General features: G+C 43.5%; 1 protein-coding gene and 1 pseudogene across 2 annotated transcripts in view; one reads left to right on the top strand and one right to left on the bottom strand.

Annotated features, from left to right (window-relative positions):
* Nucleotides 1-7,825, top strand: part of LOC142046524 (uncharacterized) — a 58,415-nt pseudogene extending 50,590 nt beyond the window's left edge.
* Nucleotides 1-19,188, bottom strand: part of TULP4 (TUB like protein 4) — a 300,603-nt gene that overhangs the window by 234,460 nt on the left and 46,955 nt on the right. For both annotated transcript variants that reach the window (XM_032793337.2, XM_032793346.2), the window contains exon 2: nt 15,614-17,899. In XM_032793337.2, coding sequence (XP_032649228.1) covers nt 15,614-15,865 — 252 coding nt within the window. In that variant the 5' untranslated portion in view covers nt 15,866-17,899. The remainder of the gene's footprint in view (nt 1-15,613; nt 17,900-19,188) is intronic.

Raw genomic sequence — 19,188 nt, 5'->3', positions numbered from 1 at the left:
ACAGAGTGGAAAAGACTGTCTAGGAAGGAGCATGCAGAAAGAGTCTAGGGTCATAGCGACCACAAGCTAAATATGAGTCAACAGTGTGATACTGTTGCAAAAAAAAAAAAAAGCAAACGTGATTCCGGATGCATTAATAGTGTGTTGTAAACAAGACCGAGAAGTCATTCTTCCGCTCTATCTCTGCGTGGTTAGGCTCAACTGGAGTATTGTGCCCAGTTTCTGGGCACGCATTCAAGAAAAGATGTGAGAAATTGGAGAGGGTCAAGAAGAGCAACAAGAATGATTAAAGTCTTGAGAACATACAGAAAGAAGGCTGAAAGAATGTGGTTTATTTAGTTTGGAAAAAGAAAGACTGAGAGGGACATGATAGCATTTTCAGGTATCTAAAAGGGTGTCATACAGAGGAGAAGAAAACTGTGTCACTTTAGCCTAATGAAGAACAAGAAGCAATGGCTTAAACTGCAGCAAGGGAGTATTTAGGTTGGACATTAGGAAAAGTTCCTAACTGTCAGGGTCTTAAATCACTGGATATAAAAATGGGCCCTAGGAGAGGTTGTGGAATCTCCATCTCTGGAGATATTTAAGAGTAGGTTAGATAAATGTCTATCGGGATGGTCTAGACAGTATTTGGTCCTGCCAGGAGGGCAGGGGACTGGACTCGATGACCTCTCGAGGTCCCTTCCAGTCCTAGAGTCTATGAGTCTATATAGGCCTGGTCTACACTACGGGGTTAGGTCGAATTTAGTCACGTTAGGTCATTTTAATATGAATGCGTCCACACAACCAACCCCATTCCATCGACTTAAAGGGCTCTTAAAATCGACTTCTGTACTCATCCCCGGCGAGGGGGGTAGCGCTAAAATCAACCTTGCTGGGTCAAATTTGGGATAGTGTGGACACAAATCAACGGGATTGGCCTCCAGGAGCTATCCCAGAGTGCTCCATTGTTACTGCTCTGGACAGCACTTTAAGCTCCGATGCGCTAACCAGGTACACAAGAAAAGCCCCGGGAACTTTTGAATTTCTTTTCCTGTTTGGTCAGCGTGATGAACTGAGCAGCACAAGTGACCATGCAGTCCCCCCAGAATCATAGAGTGTAGAATGTTTCTACGCTCCCCCCTATCATCTCGTCCCTGAGGTTATCAAAGATTAGAAGGTGAGAGAAACACACTAGCGATGACATGTTTTCCAAGCTCATGCAGTCCACCCGCACTGATAGGGCACAGCTTAATGCATGGAAGCATTCAGTGGAAAAGGCCAGGAAAGAATTAAGTAAGTGCAAAGAGTGGAGACAGGACATGATGCTGATGCTAATGGGAGAGCAAACAGACATGATGAAACATCTGTTGGGGGAGCAAACGGACATGATGAAGCGTCTGTTGGAGCTGCAGGAAATTCAACAAGAGCACAGACCGCCGTTGCATCCGTTGTATAACCGCCTACCCTCCTCCCCATGTTTCATAGCTTCCTCACCCAGACGCCCAAAAACACGGGGGTCAACGGACACTCCAGGCACCCAGCCACACCACTCCAGAGGACGGCCAAAGCAACAGAAGGCTGTTATTCAAACAGTTTCATTTTTAGTGTGGCTACAATAAGTAATGTGGCCTTGTCCTTCCCTCCTCCCCCACCCCACCTGGACTATCTTGTCCGTTATCTCATTTTTTTTTAATTAATAAAGAAAGAATGCATGGTTTCAAAACAATAGTTACTTTATTTTGAAGGGGGGAGGGTGGTTGGCTTACAGGGAATAAAAAAATCAACAAAGGGAGTGGGTTTGCATCAAAGAGAAACACACACAACTGTCACACCGTAGCCTGGCCAGTCATGAAACTGGTTTTCAAAGCCTCTCTGATGCGCAGCGCGCCTTGCTGTGCTCTTTTAATTGCTGTGGTGTCTAGCCGCTCAAAAATCGGACACCAGGCAATTTGCCTCTACCTCCCACCCAGCCATAAACGTCTCCCCCTTACTCTCACAGGTATTACGGAGCACACAGCAAGCAGCAATAACAATGGGAATGTTGGTTGCACTGAGGTCTGACCGAGGGTATGGCTACACTTACAGTTGTACAGCGCTGGGAGTTACAGCTGTCTTCGTATAGCTGTGTAGGGAAAGCGCTGCAGTGTGGCCACACTGACAGCTACAAGCGCTGCAGTGTGGCCACATTCGCAGCATTTGCAGCGCTGTTGGGAGTGGTGCATTGTGGGCAGCTATCCCACAGAGCACCTCGTCCCATTTTGGCGCTGTGGGTTGTGGGAAGGGGACGGAAGGGTGCAGGTCATTCCACTTCCTGTCCCAACGCCGCGTGGTGCATCACTACACATCCCAGCAGTGTGGCGCCATTGTGAGTCTGCAGCACGATTTCTGTTAGAAATGGAGCCCAAGCTGCTGAGGACTTTGCTGATGAACGTCGCCAGCACATCATGTTTGGCAGTTGAGCTATTCCTTCAGCTCCAAAGTGACAGTGAGGAGTCCGACGATGATATGTATTCGCCTGACGCGCATGACAATAAACTGCCTGTGGCAGTAACGGACATGCTCAGCACCGGGGAACGCCACCTTTGGGCTCGGGAAACAAGCACTGAGTGGTGGGACCACATCATCCTGCAAGTCTGGGATGACGAGCAGTGGCTGCAGAACTTTCGGATGAGAAAAGCCACTTTCATGGGACTGTGTGCTGAGCTCGCCCCCACCCTGTGGTGCAAGGACACGAGATTGAGAGCTGCCCTGTCAGTGGAGAAGTGGGGGGTTGCAACTGGAAATGCAACTCCAGACAGCACGATACCGCTCGCACGGGCGAAGGAACCAGTTTTGGAGTGGTGAAGTCACGACCGTTGGAATGTAGTTTAGCAAGTTTGCAGGAGGCCATTAACTACGCATACCACGCTGAGAACACGTGACATTGGGAAAGGTGCAGGACATTCGGGATGGGTTTGCACAAATGGGTTCCTAACTGTGGAGGCGGATAGATGGGAGCGACATATTCCTATTCTGGACACCACCCAACCAGGCTACGAGTACTATTAATCGGAAGGGGTATTTCCTTCTGTGGTTCTCCAAGCGCTTGTGGATCACCGTGGGCTTTCATTGACATAACACAGGCTGCCTGGAAAGTGCATGATGCACGCATCTTTCGGAACAGTGGCCTTTCAGAAGCTGCAGGCCGGGACTTTTTTCCCAGATCGCAAAGATCACAGTAGGGACATTGAAATGCACCATTGTGATCCTTGGAGCCCGCTAACCCGTTAATGCCTTGGCTCATGAAACCATATACAGGAAGTTGACAGGAGCAAGGACCGGTCAACTACAGGCTGAGCCCGTGCAGAATGACTGTGAAGTGTGCTTTGGCTGTTTAAAAGGGCTGCGTGAGACTGTCTGTTATGGGACAGCTACGACTGGGGAAAGCCACGCACCCTCTGTTAAGAGTCCGCATGGTACCCGTCCAAGGCCTTGGAAGGAGACAGGTGAAACAGTGTCAGAGAATGGACCTCGAGGTTCAACAACCTGGAGGCTGAATTTGCAGCAGCCAGAGAAGCAGGCTACTAGAGAGGCCCAGCACAGGCTACAAGGATTAGGGATCCTTTAAGGGAGCCATTAATTTGAGGCTGAAAGCCAACAGTAATGTTTGGTGCCTTGCACAGGAGTGAAGTGCAGTGGTTACAATGATTTGCAGTGCCTGTTTTTCCTTGGGGTACAGTATGTTTCACTTTCTGCAATAATAAAAACTGTTTTAAAAGCCAAGAAATCATTTATTAAAAATACAGTACATAAAAGGGCAGGGGGGTAGGGTGCTGAACTGTACAGTCAGAGGTTTGAATATGTCCTGCCTGGAGTGCTGTGCAATGCCTGCTGCACTTCAGGATTAATATGCTGCATGGTGATGGGGGTTGAGTGCATAGGGTAAGGGTCGTAGTTCTCAGGGCTGGTAGGTGAACGTACAGGTGTTGGGGGCAGCTGGTGGTGGTAAGAACCAGGATGCTGGAGAAGGGGGTTTTGAGCAAACAGTGGGGCACAAGGGAGAGAGCTTTGGATGGGGGGGGGGTTAGCACGGTAGTGATCTGCCTGCATGGCTACCAGTGACTGCATACAGTCCGTTTGGCGCGCCAGGAGGCTTATCAGCTGCTTTGTGCTTTTCTTGGTAGCCAATTCCTTTCTCCTGCTTTGTGTTTCCCTCCACTGATGCATTTTCTCTCTCCAGTCCTGCAGCCTCTTATTCTCTCTGGCATACTGATTCATAACTGCTTTCACCAAATCTTCTCTTGTTTTTCCTTGGTTCCTCCTCAAGTTCTGTAGTCTTTCAGCAGTCCGTGATAGGGCCGGAGGATTCAAGGACACTTAAAAAAACAAAAAATAGAAACATTTATTACAGAGGCTGCATTGTTTATAATCACAGTGAAGGAGTTTGTAGACTATTTGTAGCATCATTTACACATAGCAAACATAGCACAGAGAGGCCACAGCAGCAAAGACATGGTGAGTAATGGGAATGAGTGATTAATGAATCCATGTTTCTGCCGCGACTCACCTGGGACGGGGAGCTGCTTGAGTCAGGGACTGGGGTTTCTGTGCATTGGGAAAGAGTCAGCAGCTGGGGGGAAAGTGCACTGAACACCACCCCCACATTGCCACAGCAGTTACTCCTGGAAAAGATGGTATTGCTCTTGGACATGATGGATACTCACACTACGATTCGCTCCAGTTGCGAATGAACCAGTTTTTGGAGTGTGAAAGTCAGACCGTCTGTTGAATAGTGTTATGGCAAGTTTGCAAGGCCATTTAACTCGCACTCCCTGCTAGCAACACGTTGACTTGGGCAAGGTTGCAGGACATTCTGGGTGGGTTTTGCACAAATGGTTTTCCCTAAACTTGTGGAGGGGCGTAGATGGGACGCCATATTCCTATTTCTGGCACTCGCCCCACATCGCGCTTCCGAGTAGCTATTCTCCGGAGAGGAGGTAATTGTCTCTGTGGTTCTCAAGCGCTTGTGGAATCACCGTGGGCTTTTCATTGACATATATACTAAGGCTGCCTCTGTTGGAAAGTTGCATGTATGCAACCGTATCTCTTCTGAACAGTGGCCACTGTTTCAGGAGCTGCGGCGGGATCTTCTTTTTCCGCAGGATCGCAAGATCTCGTCATGGTGACATTGAAATTGCCAATTGGTGCATCCATTGTGGAGCCCGTCGCTTACACGTGTACATGCCTTGGCTCATGAAACCATTACAGGCAGGCTTGAGTCGAAGACCGGTTCACTACAGGGCTGAGGCCGCGTGCGAATGAACTGTGGAGTAGTGCTTTGACCTTGTTTAAAGGGTGCTGGAGATGTCTTTATGGAAGTCTAGACAATGAAGCAGGCATTCCTGCTGCTTATATATCCGCAAATGCCTGTACCCTCACAACCTTTGTGATGAACGGGAATGAAAACTATTCTAGTGAGGAATGACTCCGAGGTTCACCACCTGGAGGCTAGAATTGCAACAGCAAGAAGCAGGGCTACTAGAGAGGCCCAGCTCAGGGAATACTAAGGGTTTAGGGGATCTTGGTATGCCTTAAGGGGCGCAATTCAGCTGTGACTGCACAGCTTCCTCACCCCAAACACTGATGAGGTCCTGCAGCTCGCAAGTGTTCCATGCTGGGGCTCGTTTGGGGCGTGGAGGCATGGTCAGTGATTGACTGATTGCACTCCACACCTGGCTTAGCAAACAGGAAAGGGACTTTTAAAATTCCCAGGGTATTTAAAGGGCAGGTCACCTGAGCCCAGGGCAGTGGAGTGCGAAATGATGAGCAGAGTGGCTGAAAAGGTATGCTGGGATACCACCTCATACCCTGGAGTCCAATAAAAGCATTTTTGCTGGCCACACTTGATGAGAAGCGCTGCATCACCAGCGCTGGAATCGTTACACCCCAAGCAGACCAGGTGTACAGCCAGTGCTGCAGCCAGGGAGTTGCAGCGCTGGCTGTGCTTTGCAAGTGTGGACACAGAGTAAGTTGCAGCGCTGTATCCCCATCACCAGCGCTGCAACTCTCAAGTGTAGCCAAGCCCCTAGACAGCAAACATCGCCAGAAAGCTTTTAATCGTTCAAAGGCACATTCTATCACCATTCTGCACTTGCTCAGCCTATAGTTGAACTGCTCCTTACTACTGTCCAGGCTTCATGAGCCATGGGAGCAAGGGGTAGGCACAACTGCACGGTGCTGCCGGCTGGGAGCACAGCCTGAGGCAGAAGCCTCCAGTTCGCATGATATTCCAGGGAGGACTGTATCTCCATGAGATGAAACTTAAAGAAGAGAATGACCTGGAGTCTCTGGCTGCCATTCGGTGCTCTAGGAGGAGGATAGCCATATCTGTCCAGGTGCCCCTGATCGACCTCACCGAGGTCTGCCAGGAGCACCCAGGAGACATACAACAGTTATCAGTCCTACTGCACCATCTGCCGCGAAGGCAAGGAGCTGCTGCTGTGTAGCAATGCTGTACCGCATCTGTCAGCAGCACCCAGGAGACGTACGGTGATGGTGAGCTGAGCAAGCTCTATGCTTGCCATGGTACGGCATCTGCATGGGTAACCCAGGAAAAAAGGCGTGAAATGATTGTATGCCTTTGCTTTCACAGAGGCGGCGGGCAGGCCTGACAACATGTACCCAAAACCACCTGCGACAATGTTTTTGCCCCATCAGGCATTGGACACTTAACCCAGAATTCCAATGGGCAGCGGAGACTGCATAAACTGTGGGATAGTTACCCACAGTGCACCACTCTGTAAGTCGATGCTAGCCACGGTAGTGAGGATGCACTCCGCCAACTTAATGCACTTAGTGTGGACATACACAATCAACTGTATAAAATCAGTTTATAAAAATCAACTTCTATAAAATTGACCTAATTTTGTAGTGCAGACATACCCATAGTTTAATAGCTTAGTTGTCTAAGGGAGCTGTGTTACATTATGCCACGGCTTAACTGGGTGTGCTATTTACATCATGGAGACTTTAGTAATCTGACTATACACTACTCTAATCTAGTCTATCACTCTACATACTAAGTTGTTTTATAATAAAAAAAAATATTTATAGTAAGCAGGCCAAATTCTACTTTCAATAAAACTGGCGTAAATCTGAAATAACTCTTTGGAAAGTACTGGGATTTATGCTGGGTAACAGAGCAAAATTTGTCCCAGTACACAATAATCAGCTCCATGCTTATTTTATTTCTACAGCACATTTCATCTCCTTAACATAGAAAGAATGGAGAAATATAATAAAGGGTGTTATTTCCTACAAGACAGTCTTTTGGCAGGTAATTCCAAATGGAGTATCTTGATTCAATTTTTACAGTTAAAACTGTAACTTGATTGTGAATGTCCACAAACAAATGAAACACTAGTTTCTTTGATTCAATCCTCTCTTTTTGCCCATTTTTGGGAGGCTAAAAAGGCAGGCTATTTCTGTTTAAAGCAGTACCTAAACCAAACACAATATTTATCTCTCTCCTAGAAGTTTAAACATGCGTATAAAGATGCTGTCAGAAGTCAGTTGGTGGTTGCCCAGAGATAAGTGACTATAAATTTTTTGTCTGTCCTAGAAAAATCCCGCTATACTTGACAGGCAATTACTTTGCAATTACATTGTTAAGTGTTCATAGTTTTTAATGGGCATCTTATCCATTATCTTAATAATTACCATAGCTCATAAACCTCATTCCTCTGCCATTTGAATGCTCAATATATTTTGTGTATATTTATATTCAAGACAAAGTTACATGAAGAGATTAGAAGTGACCTTTATCATCAAAATTCTGAGAGCCAACATTGCAGCAATCTGGTAGCAATCTTGCTAGTTTTATAGCTGGCTCCCTAATGAGCCTCCTTCAAACAAACAAGTTCATTTTCTTTTAATACATTAGACTATCCATGACAAATAACGTGTATTTCCCCGATAATAAATCTTCACTGCCCTATACGTGATACAAAAAACCTCTAGGCACTGAAATCTTAAAAAGGTACAATATGTATATTTCAACAATCAGAAGTGGACAAAGGTTTCAAGTTCATTTATGGAAAAGCTGTTGAGTCTGACTCCAGTTCTAGAAGTTCTTATTTAAGCAGAAGCCATTATCTGCCAATAAGAACTTTTTAACAACAATACTGCACAGTGAAATCTAAAGGAACAATGTCAACCTTCTTAAAAACATAGTTATTTCTAATACCTGATAATCCTATTCCTAAATTATATAAACTCTCTCCTTGGATTCTTTTCCACCAGTGTCCCTTACTGGTGTGACTACAGTCTTAAGCTCCATGCTAAAGAGGATACTATCAATATACAGGGAGAACTGGCTCTATGGGTATGGCTACACTTGAAACTTCAAAGCACTGCCGCACTGTTTACACTGAGGCTTTACAGCGCTGTATCTTGCAGTGCTCAGGGGGGTGTTTTTTTCACACCCCTAAGCGCGAAAGTTGCAGCGCTGTAAAGCACCAGTGTAGCCATGGCCTCTGTTCCTCAAAAGAGATCTCTGGTGGTGTCAGTAGCAGCCAGAAAACGTCTGAACTTGCAGAGGGAAGAGGTGAGTGTTAGGATATAGATATTCAGGCCTGTCTGCAAAGGCCTATACTTTGAGAATGTAGGTGTATTCTTATCACTTAGCTAGTTATAGAGAAAGAAAAAAATCAATCAAAATCACTCTCTGTATGTGTAAGGGCCTTCTCTCACTGTGACAGTCTGAGGTCTGGTTCTTAGGCTAAGGCCTTCGGCTAAGCAGCAGAGGCCAGCCATAAACTGGGAAATGTATGGTCACATCCTTACATTCCAAACCAGTCACACCTAAATTAGGTGCTATTGGGCTGTTAGGAATACAATCCCGTCTTGATATTCCTATCACCTCCAGAGAAAGGGAAGAGCCTAGAAGATGTAAAAGGAAATTTAGTTTGATAGCATCCTTTCTGGCAAGAACTCACTTATCAATAGCTGGGATGTGAAATCCTCATTTCTGTATTGTTCTCTCACTGTAGTCTTCACTTCCCAATTGTTTGTCTGTATAATCTCTGCCTGGTTCTGTGATTGTTTCTGTCTGCTGTATAATTAATTTTGTTGGGTGTAAACCAATTAAGGTGGTGGGATATAATTGGTTAAATAACCATGTTACAACGTGTCAGGATTGGTTAGTTAAATTTCAGTAAAATGACTGGTTAAGGTATAGCTAAGCAGAACTCAAGTTTTACTATATAGTCTGCAGTCAATCAGGAAGTAAGGGGGGAATCATGTTTCACTAAGGGGAGGGGGGGAATGGAAACAGGGAATGGGAACAGGGACACAGACCAGGCTCTGTGATGTCAGAGTTGGGAAGGGGGACACTGAGGAAGGAAACTGGAATCATGCTTGCTGGAAGTTCACCCCAATAAACATTGAATTGTTTGCACCTTGGACTTTGGGTATTGTTGCTCTCTGTTCATGCGAGAAGGGCCAGGGAAGTGAGAGGGTGAAGGAATAAGCCCCCTAACAGTGAGAGATACAGAGTTTATGGAGGGGCTAAGGGAAATAGGCAAAGGGAAGCTGTAGAGATGTTAACATGCAGGGCGACAATGATGGGGGTAGAATTTTCTGGAGGGGACTGAAAGGCAAAAGCTAACCATGACTCAAGAAGAAGTCAAAGTAGACAGGAGGGGAAACAACACTTGGAGGGTGTCACACTGGACAAGAGATGAAGAGGAAGAGATTGGGCCACATCCCTAGCGTTCACTTGCTGCTCTCTGGGGGTGGGGACAGGGAATAACAGGATCAGTGCTGAGCTATTTAACAATTGGAGTGGGAGAAAATGAACAGAGCACAAGTTAACTCTCCTAATAAAAGGGCTTTGAAAAGCATTTGTTGCAATTGCAATGAGCAAGTTCAAGCTCATTACTAGGGAGGCCAGCTTGCTGAGAAGGAAGAGCATTGGCCCAGGTGACACCAGCAGCATGGAAACTCAACAGAAGAGAATGAAAACAGTTTCTAATGTGCTTTAATACTGAGTTTAAAAAATTAAAAACATTCCAGTCAGACTGTGGCTCCCCAGCAAGGTGCACAGCATGGAGAAGGCTCAGGGATCCCCTTCCCTCCCTCGACTACAATCGCAGAACTCATCCCTCCTGAGTGCAAACACAGCACTATTGGTCACACCAGAAAGGCCACTGTGCCCACCTCTAGTGTCAGGTCAGACACTTGAGCTGCTCCCCTACAAGTTCCCTCTCCATCCCCTCTGTCCCCAGAAGTACTCTGCCTCTGTCTCTCTCCTGCTGAGTGAAAATAGCTCCAGGAATGAGCTGCTGGTGAAGGAGAGACCTTCCCTACTCCCCTGCCGCATATCTGAGACTTCTAGAGCTGTAAGGCAGCCCTATGGCTCCTCCCCACTTCCTCCCAATTCCTCATTATTCACATCCTAGAACTGTTCTATCACTATTTGCAGGTTAGGATTGGTACTGACCATCGACCCTGTCAAGAGTTAAAAACTGTGTCACCTTTTCTTTTTAGTAACAGGACTAACGCTTGGGCTCAAAAACACCAATTCTAATTTTAAAAGGACAAGTTAAAAATTACATTCTGGTCCAACATTGGTAACAATAGATTAAAAGTAACACTGCAATTACTAACACTGAATAACTGCAGAAAAAACTATTTTCCTCTCATTTTCAGTTTATTTACTTTGTGCATGAAACAGCCCTTTGGGAAAAGTCAGTTTCCTTTCTGTTTGGTCCTTCAAACAGCAAAAGGGAATAGAGTTTTTTATTTTTAAATTGGGAAAATGTGATTCTAAAGCCATAAAAAATGCCTAGGGACTCAAGGGGAGGCATAATATATGAAGCGAGATTTAAGTCAACTCTTTAAAAATTGACGGTATCTCTTTAAAATCTGAATATGAAAATACATTTCACTCTACAGTCCCACTGAGCAGGGATTCTCTACTAATTCTCAAACCGTGAGAAAACAGGGGCAGTTGTCTTTTTAAACTAGAATTTTAACACCGAGTTAAAGCCTCTCATGTGAAATTAATTACTTATGATATTTTGAAAAGGAATGAAAACAAATGAGTTGCTCTACCTTATTGAACACAAACAACAATTTTTGACTAACAAAAGTTAAGGTATTTAACGTGTGGTGTGGATTCACTGCATGGGCATATATTTATCCTCACTATGTTTTAAAGTTCTGTCACACTGGAATGCTAGTTAATATACAACATTTTGCTAAATGCATTGAAATTCACTCTGCAGTTTGCATATTTGAAGGAGAAAAATGTACACACAAAACTATTTTAAAAGACTATAAGAACTACTGAAAGCAAGGCAATTCACTAGCATCTCCTATACTAGGCACAATGGCATGCATTAAGGGCATGTCTGTACATCAGCTGTAAGCATGCTTCCCAGCGTGAGCAGACAGACATATGCTAGCTCTGCTCGAGCTAGTGCACTAAAAATAGCAACGTGGCCATGGCAGCACAGACTAGCCGCAGAGTACAAGCCTGCCCGACCCCAGGAGTACATACTTGGGTGGCTAGCCCAAGCTGCCACCACTACATTGCTATTTTTAGTGTGCTAGATCAAGCAGAGCTAGCATGCATCTGTCTTCCTGTGCTGAAGCATGCACCTGACTGCTATGAAGACAAACCTTAAAGCAGTGGTCCCCAACCTTTTCGTCCGGTGGCAGCAGTGGAGCATCCGCCGAAACGCTGGCGAATTTCCACAGCATTTCGGCAGCGATGCCTCTCAATGACATCGTTTGTCAGCAAACGACGTCATCGAGAGGCATTGCTCCCGAAATGCTGCTGAAATTCGGCAGCATTTCGGCGGATGCTCAACAGCCGACCAGGATGCGGGTGCATTCAGATGCCCTCACAGGCGCCATGGCGCCTGTGGGCACTGTGTTGGGGACCTCTGCCTTAAAGCAAGTAGCCAAAGCAGCGCCTCTGTGGTCAGAATGGAACTGAAAAATATTCAGTATGGTGCGTTTCAGACTCTTAAGGTGATTATCTCGCTGAAATCAATGGAAGTTTTGCCAATGACTTAAATGATGCCAGCATTTACTATAGAAACAAAAGGCTAGAATTTTCTGAAATGCTCAGAGTTGGCCTAACAATGCTCCTACCAAAATCAATGGAAAAACTCCCACAAGCCAACGGGAGCTGAGTTAGGTTAACACTGAGCACTTCAGAAAAATCTCACCATTAATGCCTTTCTGTTTCTATAATACATTACATGTATGTCCACTTTACATTCCCTTTGTAGTGCCAGCGTGATGTCAAGGAGCCCTAGAGTAAGTGAGAATCAGGCCCACAACCTTTATCCCAAGGTAACAAAAGCTATCATAAAACAGACTACTTGCACATGCCGACTTCTGCAACAAAATAAATGGGACCAGGCTGTTTCATTATACAGTTTTTTCTTATGCATCTGCAAAAACTTTAATTGCTAGTCAGAGTAAGATGGCAGCCACTCTGCAGTTTCAAATTCTAACAATTATCCTTTAAATCTCCAGTTACCTTGCAATAGAAAATGTATAAAACACAGCCACGTCTCACACCAAAGTGCCTTTCCGTACCCAATTGTTGTATGATTCCATGAGTCATTTAAGCAGTGAGTACATCAGCCACCACTCTATGCACGACAGTAACCTGTACTGGAGACTCTCCCCTGGCAGTCACTCTCGTCACTAACAGGAATGCCGGGACAATCAGAAAGAGAACACTGGATATAAAAAAAGCAGGTTTTCAAATGAACATTTTCAATGATCATCAAAAATATCTAAAAAAACTACAGCAATGGCATCCAGTTCCTCTATTCATTTAACAATGGTCTCATGTGCCCCCTAAAGCACACTCTTATATTTACCTTCTCTACACTCCTCTCCTTAAATAAAAAGCAGCAGAATTGAAACTTTAGGGTCGTTTGCTGTGCCAATATATTGTTGAAATTAATTATACCCAAATCAATAGCATTTGTCTATGTAGGTTTTCACCTCCTACACTCTATTCATTACAGGAATTCATACATTTATAGTTCAGTGCATGATAATATTAAAGCAGCAGTGCATGTCACGAAGACAATAAACTTGACATACAGCACTAGCTTTATCCCAATGGGAGTATCTAGAAAAACATCTATTACCACCACCAAGGGACAAGGTGATACCCAAAGGGCTGGACAGGGGAATTCCCAGTCATCAAATAACTATGTCTATGTATTAGAGGCTTAAACTTGAAGTCAATCCATTCCTATCACACATACTTTGTGCATCAGTTGTAGGTTTAATTAGAGATACACATACACAGTAGGATATGCCTCCAAAATAAACAAACAGTCAGTTCATTGTGTAAGGGGAAGGGAAGAGAAAGGATACTAGCATAAAACACGAAAATATCTTGGAGCTGAGAGATTTCCAAACACTTCACAAGACAGGGTTAATGTCACAAATTGTACCCTCAATCCTACTTGTACACTTGGGAAACCTCTTTTGCAGAAAGTTTCATACTACTTATTGACATTGAAGTAAAATCATGCAATTAAAATTTATTCTAAATGTTTCAAAAGTGTATATTAAAGATGTGAATATTTTGAGTATTTCCACGGTTTAACAATTTCATTTATTTAAAAAGTGGAACTAAAGAAGTCTGACTTGATAGAAAAGTTATTTTCTATTGATATTTTTGAATCATCCCATAGAATTTAATAGAGTAGTATATTCCTAGGCTAGGTAAAAAACCCTAAAAAAAGCCACAACCTACTATAGAAAAGTTCTCATTCTCCATTCTATTCTATAGCTTTTTAGAATAATATCTGTAGAGCTCTATTGGTTTTATCCCTAGGAAATTCGATAGCATTTTCCCATAGAGTAAAATTAAAGAAGGACAAATGCAGCAAATCTGGCACAGAAGTTCCCATGCCAGCCAAGCCCAGAGAGGCAGCTTTCATTATACTAGCATTCAAGGTACTAGGCCAGCAGGAGCTTCTAATGGCAGCCACTGAATCAACAGAATCCTAGCTGCCAAAAGCCACTTTCTTCCCAGTTTCCTGTCAGGATCAGGCACTTCTAATGCTGCTCTGCCCTCTTTTGTAATCCTAAACATAGAAATGAAGTTATGGACTCTATGCACTCCCAAAACCTGGTCATTTGTTCAATTTCCAGCATCAGGGATCTCTGCCGTTATTTGCACAAGTACAAACCAAATGGCAAACCAGGCCCAACATGTTTAAGATCCCAAATCAGAAAAATTACAAAGCAAATATGTTAATTTTATTTGTGAGACTCTGTAGTGCCCAATTACAGGTAACTGGAAGAATGTGCTACTGTTATTACAGCTACAATCAAAGTGAAACAGCACAGAGACCCAGAAAGAAAATACTCCACCACAGCCACTTGGGTAAACAAAGGGAAAATGGCCAAAGGAAGTAATTCATAATGGAGGAGGAGGTGGTTCAGCCCCCATCTCTGCATGTATTAATGATTTACAATCTTTTAACTTGTTTTTTAAAAAAAAACATATGTCATTCACCTTTACACACTTTGACTCCCAACATAACAGGCACAAAAGATTATGCGATTTCAAATTTTGAAGACACTTCTGTCAAAAGAGCAGTGCATATTAGAGCTAAAGTCAACAAGTATCACTAAGAACAGTTAAAATATTAGACTATCTTGGATTTTAGATATAGAAAATAATTTGTTAGGTGGAACTGTACTGTAAGAGTGGAGTTTCCAATTCCAGCAGATATTATCCAGTGGACACTTCCTGCTGTTACCTAATCAAAAAGCTGGATTACTAATAAGGATTAATCTATAAGCAAAAGCTCTCAACAATTTACACTCCACTCTTAGTACCCACCCTTGGGTATCAGTGGCCCATGCCATGTCATTTGCCCAGTAGGGACTGCATGAGGTAGGATGCAGTGGCACAAATAAGTGCCAGAGAGTGGTGTTTCAGTTGTGTGTTCCCAACTTTACCAACCAAAACTATCCTTTTAACAAAAAATAAATGCAAAAATCCCAGGGCCATTAGCATATGGGTGATACTCTCCATCCTTGAATTACATGAAATTACCGCAAAACATCTCCACATGATTCTGGACAACCCCATCCATCTTCCACCACCAGCTGGGTGTTTTGTGAAGTCCCCAGTCATCTCTCACTCAAGCCTGCTGCAGAGCACTTCAGTTTGTAGTTTCTAAGAGAGAGCCAAGCTCCATCCGCAATAGCTTTCCTGTTTACTAGGCTGCTAAGCAAGAGTTTAACATTATGTAAACCACCACTACCACAGCCTTTAAACTCACCACAATCTATTGAACTAGCCTAGGGATTAAAATATATTGGGGAAAGAGAAGGAGAAAGGAGCAAACGAAAATAAATTCATTCCCTGCAGCATCCCAAGACCTTTTCTTTCCATGGGCCTAATCCAAAAATCCACTGAAGTCACTGGAAAGTCTTCCACTGACTCCAATGGGATTTGGTTCAGGCCCCAAGTCTTTAACCCTTTTCACTGTCATGACAAATTTTAAGCAGAAATGCTGCATCCTCTATTTAACTTCTGTTGCCAAGGCTAGCTTTAAATTCAAGCTTTACGAGTGACATGCTGTTCCCTTACCTCGCTGTTGTGGCCCCTCAGATTGAAGTTGATTCTCTGAGGGGTGTTCCGGTCTCTCCGACAATGACTGGAAGTGAAAGTCACTCCGACAACTCCTCTGCCATTGCCTGTTGCTAGCCAGCCTTCTTCATAGTACCGCCTCCTGCACACTGGTTTCTCCTTCTCGCTTTTGGGAACTCTACCTTTCCAGGAGAGGCAGAGGATGTTGGAATCACTGCAAAGAATAGGCCCATGTTCCACCGTTGCATACATGCTTTTTTATTATCTTTAATTGTTGACATAAGAAAGTAATATGTCTAGTGCACAAAATTTAAATCTTTTTTTTTTATTGATAAGACTGACCTGGGATAGATCAGTGGAAGGGAGAACACGGATCAGTGTTTATAAATATCCACCAAATGCATAGTGAAAAATTCTTCTATAAAAGACAATGGCAGCTGGCTAAGAAAAAGTAACACTTAAAAAAAAATCAGATTCCTTTTGTCTTTGAGTCATTAGAGTGAGGGTGCACTTATCCTTTGGAGAAACAGCTACTTCATAAGAGGCGCTCAAGAAGTGGTAAGTCGTCTTTTTGCTCAATTTGATGTTATCTTTATACAGCCTGAGATTCCAGTTTAGTGTAATGCAATTCCAGAGACAAAGAGTTGCAAATGTGTAAAGATTTCAAGTAACTTAAGGCTTTAAGATTTCCTCCAGTCAGATTTTCTTCAAAAGTTCAGTCGTAGAAATTTAAACACGCACACATATATACATGTAGATATATAAGACATTCATCTTTCCCAAGCTGCCCTCTGGCATAACTTCTCCGCCAAGCAAATTTCTGCTGCTAAAGCTGAAAGAGATTGCATAAAGGGAAAAAAAGGCACACAAACCGTGCGAAACAACAGATCCGAGCTTGTGCAGGCACCACCGTGCCAGGCCAGATGGGAAATCCCTCTTGGTACTAATCTACTCGGTGGATTCAATGGTTTTTGCAATCCAAAGACAGTCCTATTTTCATTGCAGATCTTTTTTCCACCAGAGACCCAACACAACCTGAATTCTTTATCATGCTATCTCGCCTGCTTTCCCACTTCTTGCTGCCACACGGGCATGAAAGAGAAAACCCCTTTTCATTTACAGAATCAAAAATCCTCTAAAGCTTTTAGAGCAGATAAGTTTGCCTCAGGTGAACCATGAAATTCTCTCCTACAGAATAGCACTGCACATCAGGCTGTTTTTCTTTTACTTTTCCCTTTTTCCTGTTACAAAAGAATCAGACTTTTCACCCTGCTGCAAAAACAAGTGCCAAAATTAAAGCATGTCAAGAAAGCACTCATTTGCAAACCTTCTAGGATTCGAGGAAAGAAGAAAAATAATCAACAAATAAAAAAAAAAAAAGAGGACCAGCACTAGAAATCTGACTTCCCAGTTTCACTATTTCCCTAGATATTTTCTTTTCTTGTTTGATGGACTCCTTCCTTCTTGAGGCTTGTCTAGAGCTCAGATTCATAGTTCCAAAAGACCACATTTGCAGCTATACATGAAGGAAACATACGTCGTGTTCTGATTGTTTTAGATGAATAACATTTATGAGTTTATACCATACTAAGTAAAAAGAGGAAAAAAAGGAAGGGACAAAGTATGTTCGATGACCCAGTTAACTCAATACAGAGGATGAGGTTTGTCAGTTCAATGCCCAAATTGTTTGTCCCATTGTTTCTAAAAACTTACTTTCTTCCAGTCATTACCACACAATAAATGGTCACTATTTATTAGTCCAGTACATTAAACTCAATTACAATTTACTGAGGTCAATGCAAAAAAATGTGCCAAAGACAGTTCATTGTTCCCTTTGCAATATCTAAGTCAGTTTCCTCCCCACGCTGCCTCTCTCTCAATTATTCCTTTAGGTTGTGGAGGTATTTGTGAGGCTTGTTCTGTGGCAGAGGGTGTTCTTTCTTCCTCTTCTTGAAAACCTTTTTCACTCATGAAGACCATATGGAAAGCGGACCATTAGTGGCAGGTGTCTTTCCATGGGCTCTTGATCCCTGTGCTGTCAAGTTGCTCCATCTGGTTCTTAAGTTAATTTTCATCAATTGCAAAACTCCCAGGAGTATGCAAGAACAAGTCAGTGTGACTACGGAAATATGTGGGTATATACATACACATAGTGTACACAACCTGTACACTCAACTAGGTCACTCAACCTGGTACTTGAAACTGCATCTACCTTTTCAGCTTCACTATGGTAGTCTAATAAGATGTCTATTTTTCAAAGCCTTGACATCCTGGATTCTTCCAATTCTGTAAAACAAAGCACAAAAAAAAAAAAAAAAAAAAAGACAGTGTAAAAACAAGACTGCAAAACAATGCAGTTTGAGATATATATGAGAGCTATTGTGGCAGTGATTCAGCACTGATGATTCAATATTTTATATGTATATAGCTTTTTTCATTCCAAAGGATCACAAAGATTTTCCACAGTCTACACATATCCAAAATCTAATAAAATGTAATCAGGTCTGGAATGGAGAGGGAGCAATTAACAACTGCACAGCACACTGCACCACAGTTGGGGAAAAAGGAAATTTTCTAAAAATTACACTAAACCAGTGGTTCTCAACTTGTGGCCCAATCAGCACAGAACTGCCGCCCACCTAACATCCTCAGGGCCATACACGTAGCACTGGATGCGGCCCATGTAACACATTGTGGGCCACATATGTACGGCTGCTAACTAATTGCACAAAACCGAACACCCCTACCCTGCCCCTTCTGAGGCCCCGCCCTGTCCCTTCTCCAAGGCCCCTCCCTCCGCTCACTCCATCCGCCATCCCTCCCCACCCTCACTCACTTTCACTGGACTGGAACAGTGGGTTTGGGTGCAGGAGGTGGTGAGGGCTCCCTTTTCAACCAGGCATTCCAGTCAAAAACCGGATGCCTGGCTACCGTATGCCTATGCGGACCACAATGGTAAATAGGTTGAGAACCACTGCACTAAACTGTGCTAACAATTTAGAACAACTGCCATTTAGCTCAGATACATGAGAGTCAACAGTGTCTGGCAAAGAGTTTATAAATCCATGCCCTGAACAACCTAGTGAGGAGGTGGAGTAGTTTACAACACAATTTAGCTAGCATGCTTCTAAGGAAATAGTCTGTTCATGCCACTCAGGAAGACAGTACCAGAACCTGCCTAGCAACAACTGGTCTAAAAGTGGTGGCTGCTAACAGTTTTTTCATAACAGCATTGTAAGGATTTAAAAAAAAAACAAAAACACTGTTTTCTCAATTTACAGTGCTCCTGAACCAGATGGTGAATGAACTTGGCATTGAAGAATAACTCAAATCAGAATTTAGAAAGCAATGGCTTCAGAGAGAAACTCTCTGCTTGAACTGTAAACAATCCTGATCCCTGAAATCATGAATCGGGGCTGTTAGTTGCATCCCCTGCCAGGCTCTTCCTAACAGATAACAGATTTACATTCAACAGTATTCCGTTTGCCTTGTCTTCAGTTGACAGCAGGGGCCTGTACTATGAGGCAGGTCTTAACAGATCATACTGGCAGACAACAGAACTGCTTTTAATATGC

The sequence above is a fragment of the Chelonoidis abingdonii genome, chromosome 3, assembly GCF_003597395.2.
Source record: "Chelonoidis abingdonii isolate Lonesome George chromosome 3, CheloAbing_2.0, whole genome shotgun sequence".
Lineage (NCBI taxonomy): Eukaryota > Metazoa > Chordata > Testudines > Testudinidae > Chelonoidis > Chelonoidis abingdonii.
The sequence above is the reverse complement of the archived record's forward strand: the minus strand, read 5'-3'. Positions and strand labels throughout refer to the sequence as shown.